This window comes from Cylas formicarius, unplaced genomic scaffold (assembly GCF_029955315.1).
Source record: "Cylas formicarius isolate icCylForm1 unplaced genomic scaffold, icCylForm1.1 PGA_scaffold_7__23_contigs__length_41026272, whole genome shotgun sequence".
In the NCBI taxonomy this organism is placed as follows: domain Eukaryota; kingdom Metazoa; phylum Arthropoda; class Insecta; order Coleoptera; family Brentidae; genus Cylas; species Cylas formicarius.
In genome coordinates, this window is record NW_026844352.1 from 22,853,314 (window position 1) to 22,876,387 (window position 23,074).

The window sequence follows — 23,074 nt, forward strand, 5'->3', positions numbered from 1 at the left end:
GTCAAATCAGATTTTACAAATCTTTTCCTTTTCCTAAAAGTTCTTTTTGCTTGCCCGATTCTGGACGTCACCTCTTGTTCGATGGTTCTACCATTTATCTGCAGGTCTTAGAAAAGTTCGCCAAGAGTCCAAATGCTTCACTATGCTGAACTATGCGGTCCATTATTCATTGGAGGTTTGGTAGCGTATCTGCTATGACAATGCGTTATATCGTAGATTTCTATTATATTGCCATTTATTTTATTACCGTTACTTTCTTGCGATAAAACTTTTTATAGATGGATTCAGAGTAGATATTAAATAATAAAGGAAATAATAGACAGTACGCTTCTGAGATCTGAGGGATGATTTTAGCAATTCTATTAGTTTTTCGTATCTGACACCATCAAACGCCTGCGTGTAATGGATAAAGCAGGCGTAAGTTGAAAAGCGCCTGCCTAGTACTAAGTCTAGTAGTCTTCGCATGCTATGAGAAAGGGATGAAAAAAAAGGAAACTACATTTATTTTTATATAGTTGAATTTATTTATCGGCGAAGAAAAAGCAAACTCTGTCAAAACGCAATGCTACAATGGGGAAAAGTCTCAAGTTCAATCGAAATCTTGTGTTAATGAGGTGCAGTCAGTTTCTAATTTACCGATGTGGGTTCTAATTGAGAGCCCAGAACAATATCTTCGACTGCCTACGGAAATAAATTTAGTCTGTTATTTTTTTTTAAATTAAATTTAATTTTAAATATATTTCAAACGTTTTTACTAATGGCAAGTGTATTTTCATACTTGATTTACCAAGATTTGATGCCAATTTATAAAAATGGATGTATAGATTACGTCATACCCCGTCATATCCATACAAACCATACTAAACAAATTTTGATTCTAAATTTCCAAATAGTTTGGTCTTATGATGATGCAAAAGTGACGATTCTCCATTCAGGCATTGCCTCAGAGTTATGTTGCTATTTTAAATTACCGCGAAAAAATTATATAATCAAATTTGTAGCGTTTTAATTTCGCAGAATCTTTTGTTTCCAAAATGACTGTTTTATTATTTTTGTCCGGTACAACCACTTTGTTTTTACCACATTTACTTTCGATGATGCCATTTTCATAAGAGAATTTTTGAAACGGGCGGTACTCCGGATCAGCTAATGTGAGTTCTGTGTTGCTTCCCTTGCATCCACCTTTTACTGCAACCGATTTTCTAAAAGAACGTCATAGAAAGTTTCCTTTTTACCATCGGTATCTACTTGCGACTATAAGGTCATTTGTTTATATTTGTGGCTAAAGATTTATCGACTAATATAGGAGTGTGCGATGGCGATGTGCATATATTTTGTGATTTCTAGTAGCTTTTCAAAAACTAACCCAAACCGAGGATATAGGTGTCAATATTGAAGAATATAAGAGTACTGTGTATTTTTTCTATTCGACACAAACTAAATTAGAACAAAAAATGTTCATATTTTCACAGTTTTTAATGCTTTATGACAGCTGTTTCGGCAACAAAGTGCCTTTATTAAATACAAAATATGACTATATTCCGACACTTATATATAAAAACAAGTAGTAATAGATTTAGAATTACAGGTATAGAGGTATAAATTAAATTTAACAACGGAGACACATTTAAATCCAATTGGTCCTTAAGTAATAAATTTAAATATCTCACTTTGTTAATCTCCATAGCTTCCAACAAATTTAGTTTTTTGCTTTCTGAATGATTATGTAAAATATGAAAATTATCGTCAAAGTTGTGCATTTATGAATTTAAATGAATGGCATACTTAGAATCCGAACTTTTATTTTTATACTATACTATAACTTTTTTTGACAGATTTTTGAGTTTTTCGTAATTTAGTTTTCTTGTTTTTTAGAAAATGTACTACGGTATTTTCAGTTTGAAAAGCAATATTAATACAAATTTTATATAGATGTTTCGAAATTTTCTTGCTAGGTTCTCCTATGTATTTTATTGTTTTATAACTTTTGTTTTCGGTGTTTAATATGGGATAAATAGAGTTCAGAGTTATTTGAAACTGCATTTTAGTTATAATCTTATCTATCAAAGAGGAGTGGTAACCACTGTTAAAAGCTATTTGTTTTATAATTATTAATTATTAAATTTTCTGTAGAAAGTGGTTGATAAAAGCATAAAATTCAGACATTTTGTGTGCTTACTGGTAATTTGAGTTATTACGTATTATTGTGTCCGTGTGTGAGGGTTTATGGTAAATGGAAAAATCTAACTTGTTCTGTAGTTCAGTTATAGTTAAGTCCAGAAAGTCTAGAGAGTTATCTTGTTTCGTCTCAATGGTAAATTTTATGCAGTTATGTATGGAGTTAATATGATTCAAAAAGGACTGCAGTTGTCTTTCGGATCCAGTGAAACCAGCAAAAACATCATCTGCGTATCTATACCACCAGAGAAATCCTTTACTAGAGGATGTTTATGTATGATATTTTCTAAATTGTCCATGAAAATTTCTGCAAGTAGTGGACTAAGTGGGTTTCCTATAATTAATCCTTCTTTAGCAATATAAAATTGACTATTAAATTCAAAATAATTTTGGTCTAAACAAACTATTAAACTATCTAGCAAGTCTTGTTTTATGATACGGTTAACTTGCCTCTTCGTGAGGTCTTTATGTCTATTACGTCAATTGGTGGAATGCTAGGAAATAAATTTTGAACATCAACTAGAATTGCCTTAGGAGGAATTTTTATGTCTTTAAACTTGTTAATTAGTTCCAATGAATTTTTGATAGCATTTCTAGGTTTAAAGGCAGTATTGTATTCTCAAATTTTAATTAATTTTGTTGAAAATTTAACTGATGGTGCTGTTGCAAAAGAAACTACATGCGTTATTGGCATATGCTGTTTGTGTAATTTAATTAAAGAATATAACTTTATAGGTGATGAATCGGTAATTACTGTCTTGATTTGTTTTTGATATAATTCGGTGGGATCATATTGTATACTGTGGTATATATCTGGATTAAGAAACTGTTTGGTTTTTGTAATAGATTCTAGACAATCGATAGTAATGACTGTCTTTCCTTTATCTGCTCTTGTATATAATACATTATTTTGGGAAGCCTTTTTTTTAATTGATTTTACCATAGACATATGTGAAAGATCCTTGAATTTGCTACTATTATGAGAAATTCGACTTTATTACTTAACGATAAAGCCATCATACAGCATTAAAAACTGTGAAAATCCAAACATTTTTTGTTCTCAGTCCGATTTTTCTATTCGATGCTATCAGGGTTTAAAGTGTACACATTTTTGTCAAAGCATTATAACTACAAAAGCACCCATATTGTAATTTAACAAGAAGACGAAAATATTACCGGAAAGTAACAAATATCTGCACTAAAGCTTTCTACGGAATCAGTTGATCAATATAGAACCGAAGACAAACATGGGAAGTCATCGTCTTCAAGTACATTGATTTTGTATAATTGATATGCAAAAGTTGAAATAATTATTTTTTATACGCAGATCTATAGTGATATTTTCAGAAGTACGAATTATCATTTTATATTTACTAGCGATTTTTTAGTTCAAATCTCGCAATGCAATGAGACCAAACAACCATAAAGGATATATAGGGATATATAGGACGTTCCTTTCCACCTGACTCCATAATTAAGTGAACGAGAAGAATAATAATCACAAAAACAGTAAAATTTTTTCAAAATTTCTCATTTTACTGATCTTGGACTAGGAGATAAAATCCTGCACTTAACAGGGATTAACACGTCGTTGTCAGATTGGTATTACCCACCCGGTATCTAAGCTATTTAGCCCGGTTCCATGTGTGAAAATTCCTGCTTTGTCCTTGGATTGTACCAAACTGACTGCATCTTTACCTATGTACAATCTGGTTTCAGCGTGCTGCAGATGAAACGGAAAATGATCCAGTCCTAAAAAAATATTGATAATTTATGTTTTAACAAACAGACCATAGGACATCCAGACTGGTACAGTGTAAACAAGCTTAAGGAGATCTCACGGAGGCCATACCTGCCGATGTCCCCAGGAAATTCGATCTCTACAGGGCGTTTTCTAATTGAATGTCAATTATTTATATGAACATTTGTAAATATACATAGAAGGTTGACTGAAAGAGGGACTCTGAGGGCAAATAATCATTTAAAAGGATCCCGTCGGACTCCAGACATTGAAGAAGCAATTTTAAATTCATGGTTTAGAAAATTTTGCACAATTTTCGATTGTACCCATATCATATTCAACGAGTTTAAGCGTTAATTCCAAGAGATTTTCTCTTGCGTATTAATTTTTGGCAATGGTTTTGGACAAAATGGCACATATTCTCTTTGTAGAATTTAAACATTAAGAACCGTTTTTGGTAAATGTTTGACCTGGAATTGTTGGAAATTACTTATTTGGATCATTTTCTCTGCCAGAAAAGCTAAATGGTCATAACCATTGCCGGTTTTTGAGAACACGATTTGCCAATGTTGCCAGAAGAAATACCATATTTAATTAGGAACAGAACGTGGTTCATGCGTACCAGCTCTCTTGTCCACTTATGTCTTCCAGTAAGAGAATATTTAAACCACGCATTTAATAACCGATACGTCAACCGTGGCCCTCCAGATCCCCAGGTTTAAATAGTTTGGACTTTATATTATTGGTATGGTTTTTTAAAAATGAGAATCGTTTATTACTTATCTTTTTGTTAGGATGTTATGTTATCTCATTAAATCTTTCATTAAGTCTTCAAATTTCCATGCATGGTTTAGTCATGAACTCCAGGACTTAATTGTTATGAAAAAAAACTGAGCACACAAAATACAAGCAAACTAACAACATTGATGATTATTTTTATTTCTGTGGCTTAAGCGATACGTGTAAGGCACTGCGTAGTGCTACAGTGCATATAGAATGGGAATTTATCAGGATGTCATGTATGACCCAAAATCTTTTTGGAAACATAAATAATTTGCATAAGTGCATATCCCGGTAATATGTATTTGGGTGAGGAGGTTGCCGACAGTGGTCATGATATTGCTACCTTGTTTGCAAAGCACTTTGCTTTTACTTATGAAAAGTGTGAGGGTGTGACTCCTAATTCTAGTTTGGACTATAGTTTAAATTTCAACTCCATGAGCATTTCGCTTACTGATTTTGTGTCTTATGAACTTACAGACTGGATTTTAATATTTAATCTGTCCTTGTCCTCAGGTATTTTTCCTGACTTTTGGAAGGTTAACTATTTGGTACCGATTCATAAGAACGATGTCGCTAATTATAGAGGCGTGTGCATACAGTCGGTGGTTCCTATACTGCTAGATAAGTTATTTTGTGAGATACTTTCGTGGCATTGCAAGGGAATTCTGGTTGATCAACAGCATGGATTTGTACGGGGTACATCTAGCGTAACAAATTTACTCACCTACCAATAATTTTTATTGAACGCCTTTGGGGGGCTTGGTCCGGTGTATTGTGTTTACACTGATTTGGGGCTTAGAGCTATGGGGCTGGGGGCTGGGGTGGTGCAGTGGATTCAGTGTTTCCGATCTGAACATACTCAGTTGGTTTGTATTCATAATTATGTCTCGGGTAAAATTTATATTTTTTCGGTAGTCCCCCAAGGTTCTCGCACTGAACCCATCCTTTTAAATTTGTTTATGAATAATTGGATCGTGCGAGGATGCTCTGCTGTTTCAGAAGGGCGTGGACAGTGTTTGCATGTTGTCTAACATGTCTTGCGCTCATTGTAAAAAATTGCTGTAGTATCAGCTTTAATTATTCGTTGAGTATGGTTCATAGCAGATATAGCATATAGATAGAGGTCGTCACTAGCATTGGAGACTTCAGTATTTTCTTCGACTCTAAACTAAGTTTTGTAGTGGTAAACAGGTCTATGCGAGCCTTTGGGTTTATTGTACGCAATAGCTTACTCCACATTGGTTCGCAAAATCTTTAGCTTAAAAGTCGCATATCGATATCTATAGTGGGTATCAGATCTACATTATTATAACTAAAACTTTCAATATTGATATTCCTCAAACCAGAAGATTTCAGAGTGATTTAGTCTTTCTCTTTAAGATTCAGAATGGTTGGGATTATTGTCCAGCTCTTTTACATAGTGACGCATTGACGCATATTCTAGAAACTGTGATAACTCAATGTTCCGCATACCTTACGATCGCGCAAATTATGGAGTTTTTTCATCCCTTACTAGAATGCTAAAAGCGTACAACTGTCCAAAGCTTGATCCTTTTGTCGGCAGCCTCTGCTCATTTCGTTGACTTAATTCTATTTATTGTTGTTTTTATATTTTGTTCTGATGTCTAGCTGTTACACTGCTGTCCTTCTCTCTCTTGGCCTTTAATGCATGTAAAAGTTTTGTAAATTTTTTATACCGCAAATAAATAAATAAAACAATTTTTTTTTCTGAAAGTCACTGGTTGTTAACCGAAAACTAGATATTTTATTTTTTTCAAAAAAATATCTCGATTTAACCAGTGTAGTGGCGACCACACTAACCAAAATATAATTTGTGGCACGCCACTAATTTCTTAAAAAAAAATAATGACGTCTGCCTCCATTTATGAGCAGATTTGATCTCTTAATTTTTTTGTCCATCATACAATTTTCACACAAAAATAAAAACTTTGCTTGCTATCGTATTGATATGACCGTGCAGAGAAAGGTTAAGCCGTTTAGGCCGTACGTTCATATAATGTTACATTTTTAAAATGGACCAAAATTATTGGAAATGGTTGATTTGAATTATTTTAAAGTGAAATGATAAGCAGGTAATGGTGGCTGTATCATCTTTTTGACAATTTGTAGTGCAGTTCTGTACTTTCTCATTTGATTAAGAAGTTCTAGTATTGTAGATATGTGGTCGAATAATGCTGACATAAGTTGGAAATGTTTTTTTGAGAGAGTACAAAGAAACACCAACTATCTGGGTAGGTCTTTAGTTCTCGAACCTTGCCTCGAACTGTGTTTGTGTTAGTGGTCGCATATCAGAACTAGACATAAATTCATTCCTTACCGTAGCAACTTTTACATAGCGCCAGTAGGGACAATAGGAACCACAAAAAGAACATTCTTTAAAAAATCCGAAGCAACTCTTAACAAGTTCAAGTTAGTACGTACAGCAAAAGTTACACTGACTCGTTACAGTTTGGTCATTGATTATGATGTGTGCTTATTGTTTACAGTGTATTAATTTGTTTTAAAAATCTAATTAGTGCGGACGAAGGCGTCATTACAAATTGGTTTGGATATATAATTTCTAAACGCTTAATGAGTGGTTCTCCTAATGAATGAAGTTATCTAGGCGATAAGTGAGGGCATATATATATATATATATATATATATATATATATATATATATATATATATATATATATATATATATATATATATATATATATAGGTTTTCAACAAAAACTGATAACAAACAAACTAGCTTTGCATACTTTGTCTATTAATTATTATTAAAATTTGTTTCCATATGGTGCGAGAATAGACAACTTAATATAAACAATAAAGCAAATAAAATAGACAACCTTAGACACTTTGAGTAATAATCTCAGATAAGAGAACTTTTATTAATGTGTAATAAATTTTATGGTATATATGGTTTTCATGATTTGTTTTGGCATTTATAAAAAAAAATGGTAAATGCAACAGATGGAAGATTTACTCTCTTATTTTATTCAAATAATCCAAGTAACTCAAAATAACATTTGTAAGTATGTCAAAATATCCCATTACAGCCTGTACATATATGAATCCCACAAATATTAATTTTAATGAAATACGTTTTGCATTATGCTCAACAAAAACGCCGCATAAAATCTTTGTGTTATGAGTATGTCATTAGACAAGAATGGGTAATACAAAACAAGTATATGAATTACGAAAGAGTTGTTTGTTTTAAATATTCACTTATTGATCCAAAAGAATTCAATGAGTTTCAAGACAAGACAGTAATTTTAGAATCACATGGGAATTATAAATACTACTTGTACTTTTGACTGGTTATAAAAGTAACGTATGTACGTTATATTATAAATAGTAGATTTTACCTATATTATATGTTACACCTCTTCTATGAAATTGATATACATCACCACACCACACCACAGCTTTCCAGCGTAGAAAAAAAGTGGAATACATGGTATACTTACCATCAATGATCTTAACCTCATTGCCCCTTTTTTTGTTTTGGTGGCACCTGTTCTTTTATATTCGGCGTCTATTTCTTCAGCGTTTTTAGTAGTTAAATTGGGAACTATATATCTACGGCGAAAGATTTAATCTTTTTGCTGGCGATTTCCTAATCGCAAGTGGCGTGGTTTCCGATGCGTTAGGTTTTCCCACGCTTCATCATTCGAAATCCACAGAATTCGAAAAAAACCCCGCCCCAGACAGGAAAAATTAATACCTTTATGTAGTCTGGTGTTTACGAAGATTGTCTTAGTGTCCTTTTGGGTAAATATCGTATCGTATTGTATCGTATGTACCAAAAAATTGCCCCTATTGACCCTCTTAAATTGAATAACAGACGGGTTGCTTTGACGGCGGTTGCAAGAGCAGTTTCGACGGTTGAAGGAGTGCTTAGTTTTTATCGTAACTTTGAGCAATGTATTTTAGGCAAAATACACCATTCAGATTGAATATATAGTAGATAGACTGTGTTATGCTTTGATGCTTCTTTGGACTCTTACTCATTTGGGAAAGATTTGGTTGATAGAATGAAATAGGAAAAAGTCATTGGCAGATCAGTATCCGAGTTGAAGAAATGTGTGTCCAGAACAATGTCTTTACAGCATAGCGAAAGTAATCGTACCCTCGTAAGTAAGCAAGTACTTTTGCTGAAGTATTACATGAGTTTCGGGACGTTGGAATTCTATAACTCAAGATTTTATCTCGACTAGATGGATATAAAATTTGCGAGGCCAGTTATACAGGTTAAACACCTGACATAAGGGTACCTTACTCTTGTGCAATTTTTATATATTTTGTCCTACCCTGTATGTTGTTTGACTTGAAAATATTTTAAGTGCACCTAATATGATTATGGAACATGCACCAACTTTTGGCAATAGCATTTGGGTTTGGCAGTAAAAAAATAACATATATTGAACACAGTACACTGATGATGTATAAAGCTATGAACGAAACCGCTTAAATTAAAATTTTGAGAACGCTATCAACTACAGCCTTTAATTTAGATTTTAGTTTATTTTATTCAAATTTATTGACAATACTAGTAAGTTAACTACAAATATAAAAAAAAGTATAATACTTTATATAATATTAAAAAGGAATAGTGATACATCAAAATGAATTTTTTAAAAATGAGAAAGTAATCGATAAATGGTAAAAAAAAGAAATGACAAAACCAGCTCATTAGACGTGAAAGACCAAGAGCATTCGTTAGTATTATAGAAGAAACATATGAAATTTTTGTTTAATACTGAACAAGCTAAACAAGAAGGAAAATTTTTTACTGCTTTATTTAGGCACCAATCAATACAAAAAGAAAAATTTAGCGATCAAGTTGTCCTGCGAATATTTTGGAAAAAACACTGGCGTCAGAATCCGTTGATGAGTCCACTAGTATAAGCCCGTCTTTATTTTTATTGATATTGAGAACTTTTTTTGTGTCACATACGGTCTCAATCAGACCGCTTCTATCAAAAACGAATAGTTGACTCTTTTCGAGATTTTTTGCTGGTTTGAATAGTTGACTCTTTTCGAGATTTTTTGCTGGTTTCATTGCAATCTTAGTTCCGTCGCATCCACCATCGATATCTACCGCATTTCTGAAAATATATTGAAAACTTGATTGTTGCTCCAGTGAATAGACCTGTTTATTGTTATATTTTATGTAACTATTTATTTAATTAGTATCTTGGTTAGTTATGCAATTGGGAATAAAATTGATCAGTGAACTGAGAAAGTTCAATGCAACAACATTTCAGTTACTGCTGTTATAATAGTAATGGGACATATATATAAAGCTTTTTCTTTTAGATCGATAATCTAATGTATGTATATCTAATGCTAAAATTTTCATCCGCAAAACAAACAGAAGAAACAAAGAAATTTGGAAATTAAAAACTTTCTCACGATAATTTAGAATATACAAGCTTACGCAATAAAATTTACGAAATCATTCATGACAATCAGGATAATGATATTACGGTATTGGTTGAAACAGTAATTTTAAATGAAAAAAATAAATATCACCTCAATAATTATTGGATGTTACCCCGCATACTAGAGATGATAAAGGAAAAAAAATAAGTCTATAAAAAGTTAAAAAGATTCCCTCATAATAAAAATGTCACCATCGGACTCATACAGAGTTTTGCTTTAGTATGCTAAAAGTTTAACTAATTTCTAATTTGCTAAACATTGAGCAATAAAACGAAGGCTCTCTATAATCCCATAATTGGATCATCAATTCCATCTAATAACGTACCAACGATCATAAAAAGTCAAGTTATCTATAAACCCGTTTATAGGAAAATTCAAAGCTTATTACTGTTGCCTCTAATAAATATCTAAGTGCCTCCAATACCGATACTTAACGTATTGTCTAGGAGGTGTTTGGTTTTTTTTAGGTTGGTTACAAATTAGTTAAAAAACTGTCACAATATACCGACCTAATGAATATAAAACCAAAACCAATTAAATAAAATAACATGATGAAAAGTGTTTTGTCGCCTAACATCAAATGAACCAAAAGTTTCATCAAGTGTACTGCGTCTTTTTACTTCATAATATATGATAACAACATTTACTCGGTTGAGTCTTTTCAACACAGAAGGAAGGATCCATCCCTTGGACTTCAGAAAAACACCATGAGAGGTTATAAAACAACAAATCCTATTTGCGGACCTTCATTTTATGGGTAACTCCGAAAAAAATTTGTGTAATAATGTATGGAAAAAACAAATCACAAGCACAACTAACCAAAACTCATTTTTAGTCGCACGATGATTATACAAATGTATGGAGCAACTCACCCCGTCTTTAAACTAATTAACTTAGCTCCATCATCGTCGCTGTAAACAAGTTTCGCATTTTCGTCGACGAATAATCCAGACTGATCATGCTGTAGTATATACGTATTTACCTTATCCATGTATAATTCTAACGATAAGATAACTATTATAATACAATTGTGAAAAAAGGTTTTGCTTACCCCCATAGTCTTGTTCAATTAGAGAAAATTTAGTTTGCTTCGTGTCTGTTGAGTCTTTTTCTACCACAATGACTTTCCTGCTGTTTTGGTCCCGAGACAGCACTTTTTTCGAATCACATTGGGTACCAATGGTGCCGTCTTCGTTAATAATAAATTTCTGATTTTTGGCTTCGGGATTCAATTTTTTAAAGACGACGTCGGTGCCAGAACAATCATTTTCGATTTCCAGTGCTTCGCTAAAAATACCGGTAAATGCATTTTTCCTTTTCAGACTATGAACACACATTTCAATACTACGGGGGATATATTTGTTATAAGAAAAGTTAGTTTAACTTACCACAAAGTACGATAGTCTAGTTTTTTGGCGACTTACCGAGAATCCTCTGCTACGATTTGAATCACTTTATCTCTATGGTTGCGGTAAAATTCAACCCGTACCGCTTTGTCTTCTGGTTGTATCAATCTTGCCCTTTTGCTTAGATATAACTTCGAATCAGTATGCTGAACGACATAGTTCTTTGGATATTTGAACCCATAATCTTCAGAAAGAGGGAATTAAAATCTTTTGTTGTCATCGGTGAAGTAGTCTTTTGTAATTCCAGACAAGAGTACCTTTCCAAACTTTGAAAAAAAACTGAAGTATATTTTTCTTCACATGATTTGCCCATGATATGCAGATTCAAAAAAATAGTTTGTGACTGTGTTTATCATTCAAATAACTAAAGTATGGTAAAGTATTCAAGTTTTAGCAGTTGGCAGTTATTTGTAAAACAAAAACCACAGAAATGTGCTTGATCTAAAAGCTACTGCTGATTCTCATTTACATGGTGTCCAAGTCAAGCATGCTGACAGTTACTTTGGGGTCTATTATTGATTACATTTTCTTCATAATTTTTAAAACATGGGAGATAGTATAGTGTATTCTAAGAGAGGAATCACCACACAATTTAAAAGTTTTCGTATTTAAGTTTGCCAAATTAATTGCTGCGTTTTTCCTTTCCATGACACATACTGCTGTCACATTAGAAATTTACATTAGAAAGATTCATTTCTTAACTAACTAAATAAAAAAATTACAATTCTAGCCATTCGTCGAAAGTACAAAAAGAAATACTAAAAAATTATTCGACATATGACAGAATTCAGAGTTTACTGTGAGTAAGTTGTATTTTGTATTACTCATTTTTCGTGCAGTCTGCGTCAATATTTTATTTCAATTTCGGGCTCTAAGAGTTATTTTCAGATTTGAAGAAATTAACGAAGATTAAAGAGAAATCAGAAAGAGGTCTAAAATTTTTATTCTTTCTGTGTCTCTTATAGTAAATATAGATGTATGGAAGCGGCAGTACTTCATATTTTGTAAAAAATGTATGACAAGATTGCGGTAGCAGAAACTTAACCACAAAGCACCGTGCAGTATTAATAGCAATAAGTATATTTTAAATATTTTCGCAACATTTTCCAACTCTAATAGAAACGAATGCAAATAATTAAATTCTTACCGCTATCGTCGCATAGACCATCAGAAACCAATAGGCAAAATATTAGGGTCACTAAATTCGAGGAGTCCATATTAAACTTCGGTGTGCGGAGTGGGTTCTGCCAAGAAATAGACTGCCAAATTCATATGTTAATAATGCATAATAAATTAAACCGACTGTTATTATTTTATAATAAAAAAAAATACCATCCTTGCCTGGTACTAATATGATAAAACGTGACGACTGAGCGTAAAAAACACACCTTTAAAATGCTCATTATACTCGAACTTCTTCCTACAAATTTGGCCTTAGCAATTAAAAAAGATACCAGCTTAGCTCAGAAATTACTTTTAATTGCTTTTTGAGTAGGCGACACCGACAGCGCATGAATTTTGAAAAGTATCGGTATAGAGAAGTTTGAATAAAATAAAACTGAACAAAAATTATTAAATAAACTAACCGCTGTCTTTAGGTTTGAAATAATTAAATCGAATAATGTTATAGAAGGTGTGTTAGTTTTGATTACTATTTGGCAACTCTGTTCTGTTTTAAACTCCGCATTCTGGATACTTTCACTGAAATTCGGAAACATATACAGAATGATTCATATTACAGCTACATTTTGAAAAACACGGCAATGTGGTTTTTTTATAGGGTTAGCGCTCTGTTGACAAACAAGTTGACGGAGTATTTTCCTAACAATCGTGTTTTCATTTTGAAAGTGTTTGAAGGCTGGTTTATTTATCCATAAGAAGTTTCTCTATACTATTTCGCCGTTTATTTTGATGCCGTTTTTTAAACCCTGTATTATATACAGGACTTCAAGCCTACAGCTTTCTTTGCCGCACCCCGCATTTCGTACGCTAAACTTTTCTATCCGTCCACTCGTCTTCCGCTTCTTTTATTTAGCGCTTTTTTCGGCTACCTGTCCTGCTCCATTCTCATCACATGTCCGTACCATAGTAATAGTGTTGTCTGTATTCTCTCTGCAGTCATGTATACTCTCCCTGTTCTTCGTCGTATGTTTTAAGTTCGTATATGTTGTGTTCTAGATATCCTTCAGGATCTTCTCAGATAGTCCATTTCAATAGCATCAATTTGTTTTTCCTGTCTGTCCTTCAGTTGCCAGCACTCGCATCCATAAGTTAGAATGGGCTCTACTATAACTTTTTAGATTGTCAATTTTGTATATAACCTAATTTTTTCTGACCGAAGCAATGAGTTTAAAATTCTTGTAGCGTTTTTTCCTTGTTACTGTCTATTTTTTATGTCTTCTTTTGTTGTTCCGTCTTCTGAAATTATGATTCCAAGATATTTATACTGTCATCCCTGTAATGCTAAGTTAAATATTTTATGGTCAATAATGTAGGCAAGAGGACGCAGCCCTGCCAAACACCCCTCTCTATTTCGATATACTCATCCCAAACCTTGATCTTGTCGGCTTGTCTCCAATATCCTATCCAGTTTTTTTGAGAACATTTATCAATATGTCATGTTTAGTTCGGTCGGAGGCCTTTGAGTAATGAAGTAATCAGATATATACATGGCTATTACCATCTCTGCATCGCTGCAATGCGAAGATATATTTTTATTCCCACATTGCACACATAAGTTTGCACTTCCCTAGGTCGACGATTTTTAAATATTCCTTGTTTAACTATGAGTTTATAATCATCACACAGTTTGCCAGATTTCTTAGAGATTGCCAAGAAAGTCAGGTAGTGCATATACACTGAACGGCTAAAACATCAAACAAATTAATTTAAAAATCTGCTTTTGGATGCTCCCACTCGCCGATCATATTTTTTGTTGTTCTTTTTTCACACTAAATAGAAAATGTACATGGTGTGCAAAGAAGTAGATGTGCATCATTTTTTTAAATGAAACACCGTTTTTAAAAAATTCATGTTCGGATACTGGTAAAAAATTTTGCTGTTCGCTGTATAGTCGTAGAGCCCAGTTAGCATGATAATGAATTTAGAATCACTCTCGCAAGAACTTTTAACATTTCTCCATGTATTTCATCGGAAATTTTTGTTGTTTTTTGCTTTATTTACAAATGTCATTAATAAAAGGTTAAACAATTTTTAAACCTAACTTATTAGGCGTCAATTACCTACAGCATTCGTTAGTGTTATGAAAAACCCAATATTGTAATCTCTGGATCCCTCCTATATCAGTTGTTTATAAATCAAACAAGTTGAAACTGGTTTCAGTTTAGTCCTGAAGAAGACAACAGGATGATTGGCGAAACGTCGACAAGTTTGATTTATAATCATGAGGAATCCAAAAGATTTATAAGTGGTCTCACAGCAACCTACGAAAGCTTGAAAAATTATAAAAAACACGTCAAATTTTGTTTAATACTGAACACACGAAACAAAAACGAAAATTTTCCAAACGCTTTATTTACGCAACAATCAATTCAAAAACAAATTTATCGATCAAGTCATCCTGTTGATATTTTGGAATATGCACTGGCGTCTGAATTCGCTGATTAGTCCGCTAGTATAAGCCCGTCTTCATGTTTATTGACAGTCGGAACCTTTTTCGTGTTCCATACGCTATCAATCGGGATGATTGGATCAAAAATGGATAGCTCTTTTCGAGATTTTTTACTGTCTGAAATTAATTAATTTGTGAAGATGTACTGAAAACATCATTCTTGCACAAAGAAGTAAGCTTGTTTTTTATTATTTTTTATTTAATTATTTATTTAGCTAGCATATCTTTAGATATGGAAGAAAGTTAAATACAATAGAGTAACAAAATTTTTTGGTTAATAATTTATTTATGAGAGTTGGTTTCTCTCCTGGCATCAATTGAACCTGAGTGCCATTAGCTGTACTAAGTACTTCAGAATTCTGCTAGAGAAGAAAGAAAATATACACACTGAATCGTACTTTTCCGTTTACGAATATACTAGGAGGTTTTTTAAAACACCAAATCCTATTTTCTGATCTTCATTTTGTAGGTAACTCCCAAAAAATATTGTGTAATAATGTATCGAGAAAATACATCAGTTCAGAGATAAGAATTTGCATGTAAGCACACATAAATTACAGTAACGATGATGGTAATCATTCAATAATGATTACTAAGCATTCGATAACCGGATTTTCAAAGATGCATTAATATTATTTAATCTGAAACTCTTGTTTTAGAATATTAAATATATAAATTTAATAATGCAATTGCATTGCAAAATCTCATTTTCGCTTGCACTGAGTATAGAAATGTTTTGGGCAACTCATCAGTCCTTAAGGTAATGAACTTAACTCCGTCATCTTCGGTGTAGTCAAATTCGAATCTATCTGCTTTACCTTTATGAGCAACAAGTTTTGCATTCTCGTCAACGAATAATCCGGACTGATCGTGCTTTAATTTATAGGTATAGGTTTGCCTCTCGTCTTTTTCTACCATAATTACTTTTCCTACTTTTTTTCGGATAGCATTGGGTACCAATACCAGTATCAATAGTGCCGTCGGCGTTGAAAATAAGTTTTTGATTTTTGGCGTAGGGATTCAATTTTTTAAGCTTCACCCACATGACATCTGGGTGGATTGAGTAGCCCAGAGACTGTGTTGCCGGTCCCAAGACCGGATGAACAGTTGTAGCGGTAGATCAGCTTCCTACCCTGTATAAAAACAGAACAAATTGGCAAATATAGCGGAGTACTCAAGGAAGAAAGAGCCAATACTCAATAAAGCATCAGTTAAAAATAAAATAACGGACTGGGAAACAATTAATGAAAATATGCTAAAAGTAAAAGTGTTAGTGGTATATCGCATATCAGATGATGAACCGGCAGCTAAAAAAGCGCATTTTTTGAAATCCTTAGTGAAGTTGGAAATTCAAAGCAATTGGTCATAATGGGCGATTTGAATGCATACACAGAAAAGCAAAAGAAAGGAAAGGTAAGCTAAAGAATATCGGAAAAGAAGAAGACCAAAATCCTATTGGAAAGAGGGCGTAACAAAAGCGATGAAACCTGCAAGACGTCGATTGGGAAGATCGAAACAGGTGGAGCCAAGGCGTCGGACAAGGACAAAAGACGTTCTACACCGAATACATACATTCAATTTTTTAAAGACGCCGTCGATTCCAGAAAAATCATTCCCAAATTCAATTGCTAAAAGTACCGGTAAATGTATTTTTCCTTTTCAGTCTATGAGTACTTCAGAGTACATTCGGTATAAGAGAAATTAATATAATTAACTACGAAGGATCAATAACCCAATTTCTTTTGGACTCCACTCCATGATTGCGTTATAGTTCAATCCGTATCGCTTTGTCCTCAGGTTGTATCATTCTGGCCCTTTTACTGAGATGTAACTCCGTATCTGTATTTTGGGTAATGTTATACTTTGGATATTTAAACCCCGAGAATTTACAGAGAGGAAATTAAAATCTGCTACTGTTATCCGTAAAGCAGTCTTTTAAATTTCCGTAAAAATATATACAAACTGCAAAGAAAAAAAATGTTTTTTATGTTTTTCTGTACACGACCGCCTTACTATAGTTTTTGTGACCGTAAATCTTCCTCCAGTTATTATAATTCAAGTTTCAGCCGTTCGCAGTAGCTCCTTGAAAATAAAAATCACAGAGATGTTTCATCAATAAATTGTCGATTCTCAATTACATGATGTCCAACAAAATGTTATGATGAAAATTACTTTGAGGTCCATGAGTGGCATAAAAAAATGCAATTGTAGCAAGCCGCTAGGTGTACGTAAATTTATAAAGAAAATACAAAAGAAATACTTAAGAAAAGCAATGTTCTACTCCAGTAAGTTGCAATTTTGGGTTCCTCATTTTTCGTAAAATCTCCGGCAATATATTGTACAATTTCAGCTGAAAGGACTACTTTCAGATCTGAATAAATCTAAGCTTAGGTCGTTAACGAAGATCTCTCGCATAAATCGGATAGACAGTGCAAGGTATCTTCAAAAAGTAAAGTGACTTTTGTAATTTTGCGATATTTTTTTTGTTATATTGGTACAAATGTCCCTAACACAGTTTCACTCAGTTTGCAGTTTTACTTTTTTTTTGTTGGACTGGAACGTTAGAAACGACATATGGTTAATCTATTTTCTGCAAAAAAATATGTTTATAAGTGGTACAAGCTATTCCAAGATGGCCAAGAAGACGCTGATGACGACCTCGACCGGGACTGATGAAAGCGTTTAAGAAGTAAAACAAATGGTGTTGAAAAATCGTCGAACCACTATTAGAGAAGTGGCTTGAATTGACTCGTGCCATGCAATTTTTTCTGAAGTTTTGGGTACGAAACCTGTAACAACAAAATTTGTTGCTTAATTTTGAACAAAAAGACCGTCGAAGGAGCATCGCTCAAAAGCTGTTAAACCACGTCAATGATGATCCTGATTTGCCCAAAAAGATCATAACTATTGACAAATCATGAGTATATGGTTATGACGTCGAATCCAAAGACCCGTCGTCCTAATGGAAGAACCCCTTCAGGTCCCACATCACACCACAAGTTCTTACGATCAATAAATAGTATTACCTTGAAGTTATGGGCCGTTTGCGAGAAGCAATAAGAAGAAAACGTCCGGAATTGTTGGAAAACAATTCATGGATTTTGTATCATGGTAATGCCCCGCTGCCCACTCAATGTTGCTTGTGTCTAACTTTTTGGCAAAACAAAATCATGCCTCAGCCACCATATTCACTGGGTTCGGCTCACCACAGCTCAAGAAACCCATGAAGGAATGAAAAAATCACTTGAAGAAGTCAAGGCTATACCACAAAGTGCTTACCAGAAGTGATTGGGAAAAACTTTGGCGCAATATTTGGGGGATAACTTTCAAGGGGACAATATTAATTTTGATGAATAAATAAAAACTTTATTATAAAACTTAAAAGTCACCTTACTTTTTGAACAAACATCGTATAATCTCGATAAGAAAACTGGTCTAAAGTTTTCATTTGTTCTATGTCGCTAGAGTAAATGCAGATGTAAGGAAGCGACATTACTTTAGGTTTTCTAAAATATGTATGACAATAATCGTTATAATATGCCATGCTGTTTACCATACGAATAGTTTTGATTTTTATCCTAAACAACTGTGTGGTAGGAGAAACATCCCAAAGAAAGGTGTAGTATTAATAACAACAAGTATTGGCAGAAAAATATATATTTTAACAATTTTTGGTGACTAATTACCAGCATCGTTGCATAGACCAGCAGAAACCCATAGGCAAAATATTAGATTCCATAACTTGGATTCGTTCATAATAAGTCTCGATTTGCGACGTGGGTAGTGCGAAGAAATAAACTAGCAAATTGAAATGTTAGCAGATATTGCGTAATAAATTAAGCCGTAGGCTGTTATTATTTCCATTTAGATGTTTCCTTAACGAGAAAATTGCCTTTCTTATCTGGTACTTTGATAAAGTGTGACAACTGAGCGTAAAGAACACACCTTTAAAATGCTCATTATACTCGAACGTTCTCCTACAAATTTGACCTTAGCAATTAAAAAAGATACCAGCTTAGCTCAGAAATTACTTTTAATTATTATTATTATCTTTGGGTGTGGGTTTCGATAAAATATAACTGATGACTTTGTTGGCTGTTTCGATCACTTCAAAAATTCTTAAATAAACTGACCGATTTTCTTCTGGCACAAACGGATGTGTTCTCATGTTAATATTCTTTGCTCAAGTCTGAAATAATAAAATCGATTAATATTCATCCAGCGCAACCACCAAGGTATTTCCTGTTATAATAGGTGTAACTGCCACAACATTGTCAAGAGATTAAGCCTTGTTGATAATAGTTTTGGTTACTATTTGGTAGCTCTACTATCCGTTTTAAAAAATCAGCCCTCTGGATACTTTCTCCGAAATTCAAAAGCATATACTGGATGATTCATATTACAGCTACATTTTGATATCGTCTAAATACTCTTCCCGAATCTTTATCTTGGCCGCTTGTCTCCAATGTATACCCTTACCATCCCATCCAGTTTCTTAAGGAAAATTTCAGGGATTGGCAGGAGAGAGTAGATGTGGATTCCAAATTCCTTTTTGAATGAAACACCTTATTTTTAAATCCCTTTTCGAATTTTGGCAAAAAATGCCCAAGAAGAAATTGTGATGGATGTACGCGAGCATTTTATATTTAAGCCATTCACTGTATAGCTGAAGAACTCAATTAGCATGTCAAGGAATTGTCTAAGCCTTCTTTACTTTCTTTATCTTTTTTTTATCTTTTTGTACATTTTGTTCAATTTGCCCGCATCTTTATCATCCTGTTTATCTCTGGGTATTTAAGTCCACTGATTCTTTTTGAAATGTCTTTGGTATTCCATAAGATCAATAATATCATCCATCATCTATTCCTTCTTTCTTTCTGTCTCTCCTCTTTTCCTATTTCTCCACTATGTTGTGCGTGTTGTGCCTACCTCCTTTTCCGTATCACTGTCCAATATGAGAAAGTCCTCTTCTCAAACTTTTAAACTAACCACAAATGTTAACTTGCATCTCTCGCTACTAAATCGATAAGATACGCAGTACCCAAAAATATCACTTTCTGAGTTGAACACTGGCTTTAAAATAACCACAAAAAGTTAATGAAAATGTGCTTTCTTGATAATTTCGATCAAATTTCAGTCAAATTCACCAACACGGTTTGCAGATATGCTCATCACATTTTTAAATGGTTTCTTTAGTGGAATAATTTCTTAAACATCCCATATGGAGGTTAGATTACTCAAAGCTGAAATATTTCCTTTTTTTCAAATCTTTTTTTTAATAACGATATATTCATCGTGAATATTAATAAAGGTGAGGACTCTATCCCTATCGCACCTCGTTCCGATAGTACCATAGCTCGATAGAGTTTACCTCTGATTTGGAGCTTTTGAGTTCTGCTGGTTCATTATTATTCTGTTTGTGTATCAAATATCTAAAGCGTTTCTGAAATAGAACGATGTGTTACAATATTTCATTTTCTTTCTGACAATTGTGGATAAAATTTACAAAGTAGTGACTTATAAATGATGCTGCTACTTCAGGGAAACTAGTGACCAAACTTTTAAAGATAAATGACCCATTGATACACAAAGCGATTTTAGATAGACAACATATTTTTTTTTACAAAAAATTATTTTATTATTATTAATGTTATATCCATTATAAACACAAGCTTTGGAACAGTGACTAACTTCCAGAAATATAAAACCAAGCAATCACTAGACACAAATGTAGTACGAGCTTACCTTTCAAATTTTGCCTAAACAATATTTGCAGTCTGTCATAAAAATGAATTCATCCATATCAGGATGTGGTAAAGCAACTGTCTTAACATTTGTTGTATCTGATAGCTTATAATCCCGACCTAAAAAGCATTTGGCTATTTAAAATTTAAAAGGCAAAGCATGGCCAAGATTATTGTGATTCCACTTACCAAATTACCATTTCATTCCAGCCTACTATTTTCAAATCTCGGTTGTTTATAAATGAAAGATGCTGACGTTTCACCAATCATCCTGTTGACTTCTTCAGCGGTAAACTGAAACTACCTACTCTAAGGAGTTGGCAATGTATCAATAAGTTTTAGGCATAACTAGGAAATCAAGTTAGCATATCAGCATTGTAAATTTCTAGCTATTTATCTCTAAAGATATGCTTTTAATCCGTAGGATCAAGAGTTAACAGTTATCTATATCATCGAATCTATCGAAGAAAGATAATCAGACAGCGACGTCAACAAAAAATCCCAAAAGGTGATTAAATAGAAAAATACAGAATGTTAGATCAAACCAGGTGAAGAATGCAACATACATAAACTCAAAAAAAGACCCGGTCTTGTAATTGATAAATTGAATGCCTTTCAGTGTGCCATTGTGGTCAAATTAAATCCTGCCGTTTGATTTTGGGAAGTAGCCAATCGCCTATACAACCATTTTGGACGTATTAAATATTCATTAAATTTTTGAGGTATAAAGAGGCAATACATTTTCATATTGAAACTGCGCATGCTACACTCAATTCAAACTTAGGGCTCGATTTCTTGAACCTAGTGTAGGAAAAATAGTTCTGTCCCTGCCTACTAAATGAGAAAAAACATAGGGCTGGCAAAGACAAAATATCATCATGGGAAAACATCGTTTCCCCATGATCATGGGAAAACATCGTTTCCCCTATTCAAGAACAATTTTTAGGTATATAAATTTATATAGTAGCTTGGAGTCATTCATCACAATTCAGTTTCACCATTTTAATAGAGGTTTTAGAAAGCCCAAAAATGAACTTGTTGAAATTTGAAAATCTGACTACGAAATTCCGAAAAGAATTTACTATTTGAAGACTTCTAAAGTAGTATAAATTCAATTATCAAGTGATTCGTTTTTAAGCTATAGAGGGATGGAGAAATAGAGTAATTAATCATTAACAGTGCGATGGTAATAGCATTTATTTAAATGAAAGGTGGTTCGACCTTAACTTAACTCTCATCTATTTGGGTTGGATATTTTCCACTGTACCCTTCAAATATATTTGAAATATAGATTGTGTTGTCGTAAGCATGTCTAATACGGAAATTTTCCATTTTTCGTTTTAGTTTCAGGATGTTTGAATTAGAAAAAAAAGGCGAAGATGAAAAATTAAATAAAAAACCTAAAAAAAATATAACCCAAAAATAGTTTAGCAGCAAAATGTTTTATGGATCCCTTACTTTACTGATAAAAATGGAGGAGCTATAATTTTTACTGTTATGGAGATTATTGTTGCCATTAAGAAGGATTAAGAGCACAACATGTCATTTTAAATGCAGATATGTCCTATTTTACGTTAATAAATAATGGTTTTAAAAATAAACTGAGTTTGCACGTCAATTATAATGATTAGAATGATATTTTCATATTTATTTGTATCGACTATCTACTAGTTTACTATAATTACATCCCAAAAGACAAACGTACATTTTTAAAGAACGCAAAAAAGCATACCAGCATGTAAGTAGGACACAAAAACATGTCTTTTATGCTAGTATATTTTTCACTTGGTTTGATCTAATATTCTGCATTTTTATTTTTAATCATTACATCTAATCTTAAGACTTGTCTAAGTCCAAGGTGGATTTGCCTATGTAAACTTGCCATTCAGCATGTTGGAGATAAACCTCATCATATCATAAAAAATGTGTAAAACGTATATATCGACATAGTAGTTTGAGCATATAAGTACATTGACGTACTACATTTTTACCCTAAAATCGCGTTGAGAAAGTAAATAAAAATTTGAACGTAAAAGTTTCTCAACTAGCAACAACCTTATACAATTGCGCTTAGAAACATATTTTATGCAATTTTTGATTATTGATTTTGCAAACGAAAAGGTAGTCGAAT

The 23,074-nt window shown here is 33.0% G+C and overlaps 2 protein-coding genes across 2 annotated transcripts; both read right to left on the reverse strand.

Annotated features, from left to right (window-relative positions):
• Nucleotides 1-520: 520 nt before the first annotated feature.
• Nucleotides 521-7,179, reverse strand: LOC132704916 (uncharacterized). Its single transcript, XM_060675244.1, has 3 exons — nt 7,041-7,179; nt 3,792-3,930; nt 521-1,202 (listed from the first exon to the last, which is right to left on the reverse strand). The coding sequence occupies exons 1-3, from the start codon at nt 7,093-7,095 to the stop codon at nt 968-970; spliced, it is 429 nt and encodes a 142-aa protein (XP_060531227.1). The 5' UTR covers nt 7,096-7,179; the 3' UTR covers nt 521-967.
• Nucleotides 7,180-11,030: 3,851 nt separating this feature from the next.
• Nucleotides 11,031-12,951, reverse strand: LOC132705088 (uncharacterized). Its single transcript, XM_060675519.1, has 4 exons — nt 12,716-12,951; nt 11,587-11,752; nt 11,214-11,449; nt 11,031-11,161 (listed from the first exon to the last, which is right to left on the reverse strand). The coding sequence occupies exons 1-4, from the start codon at nt 12,783-12,785 to the stop codon at nt 11,031-11,033; spliced, it is 603 nt and encodes a 200-aa protein (XP_060531502.1). The 5' UTR covers nt 12,786-12,951.
• Nucleotides 12,952-23,074: the final 10,123 nt, after the last annotated feature.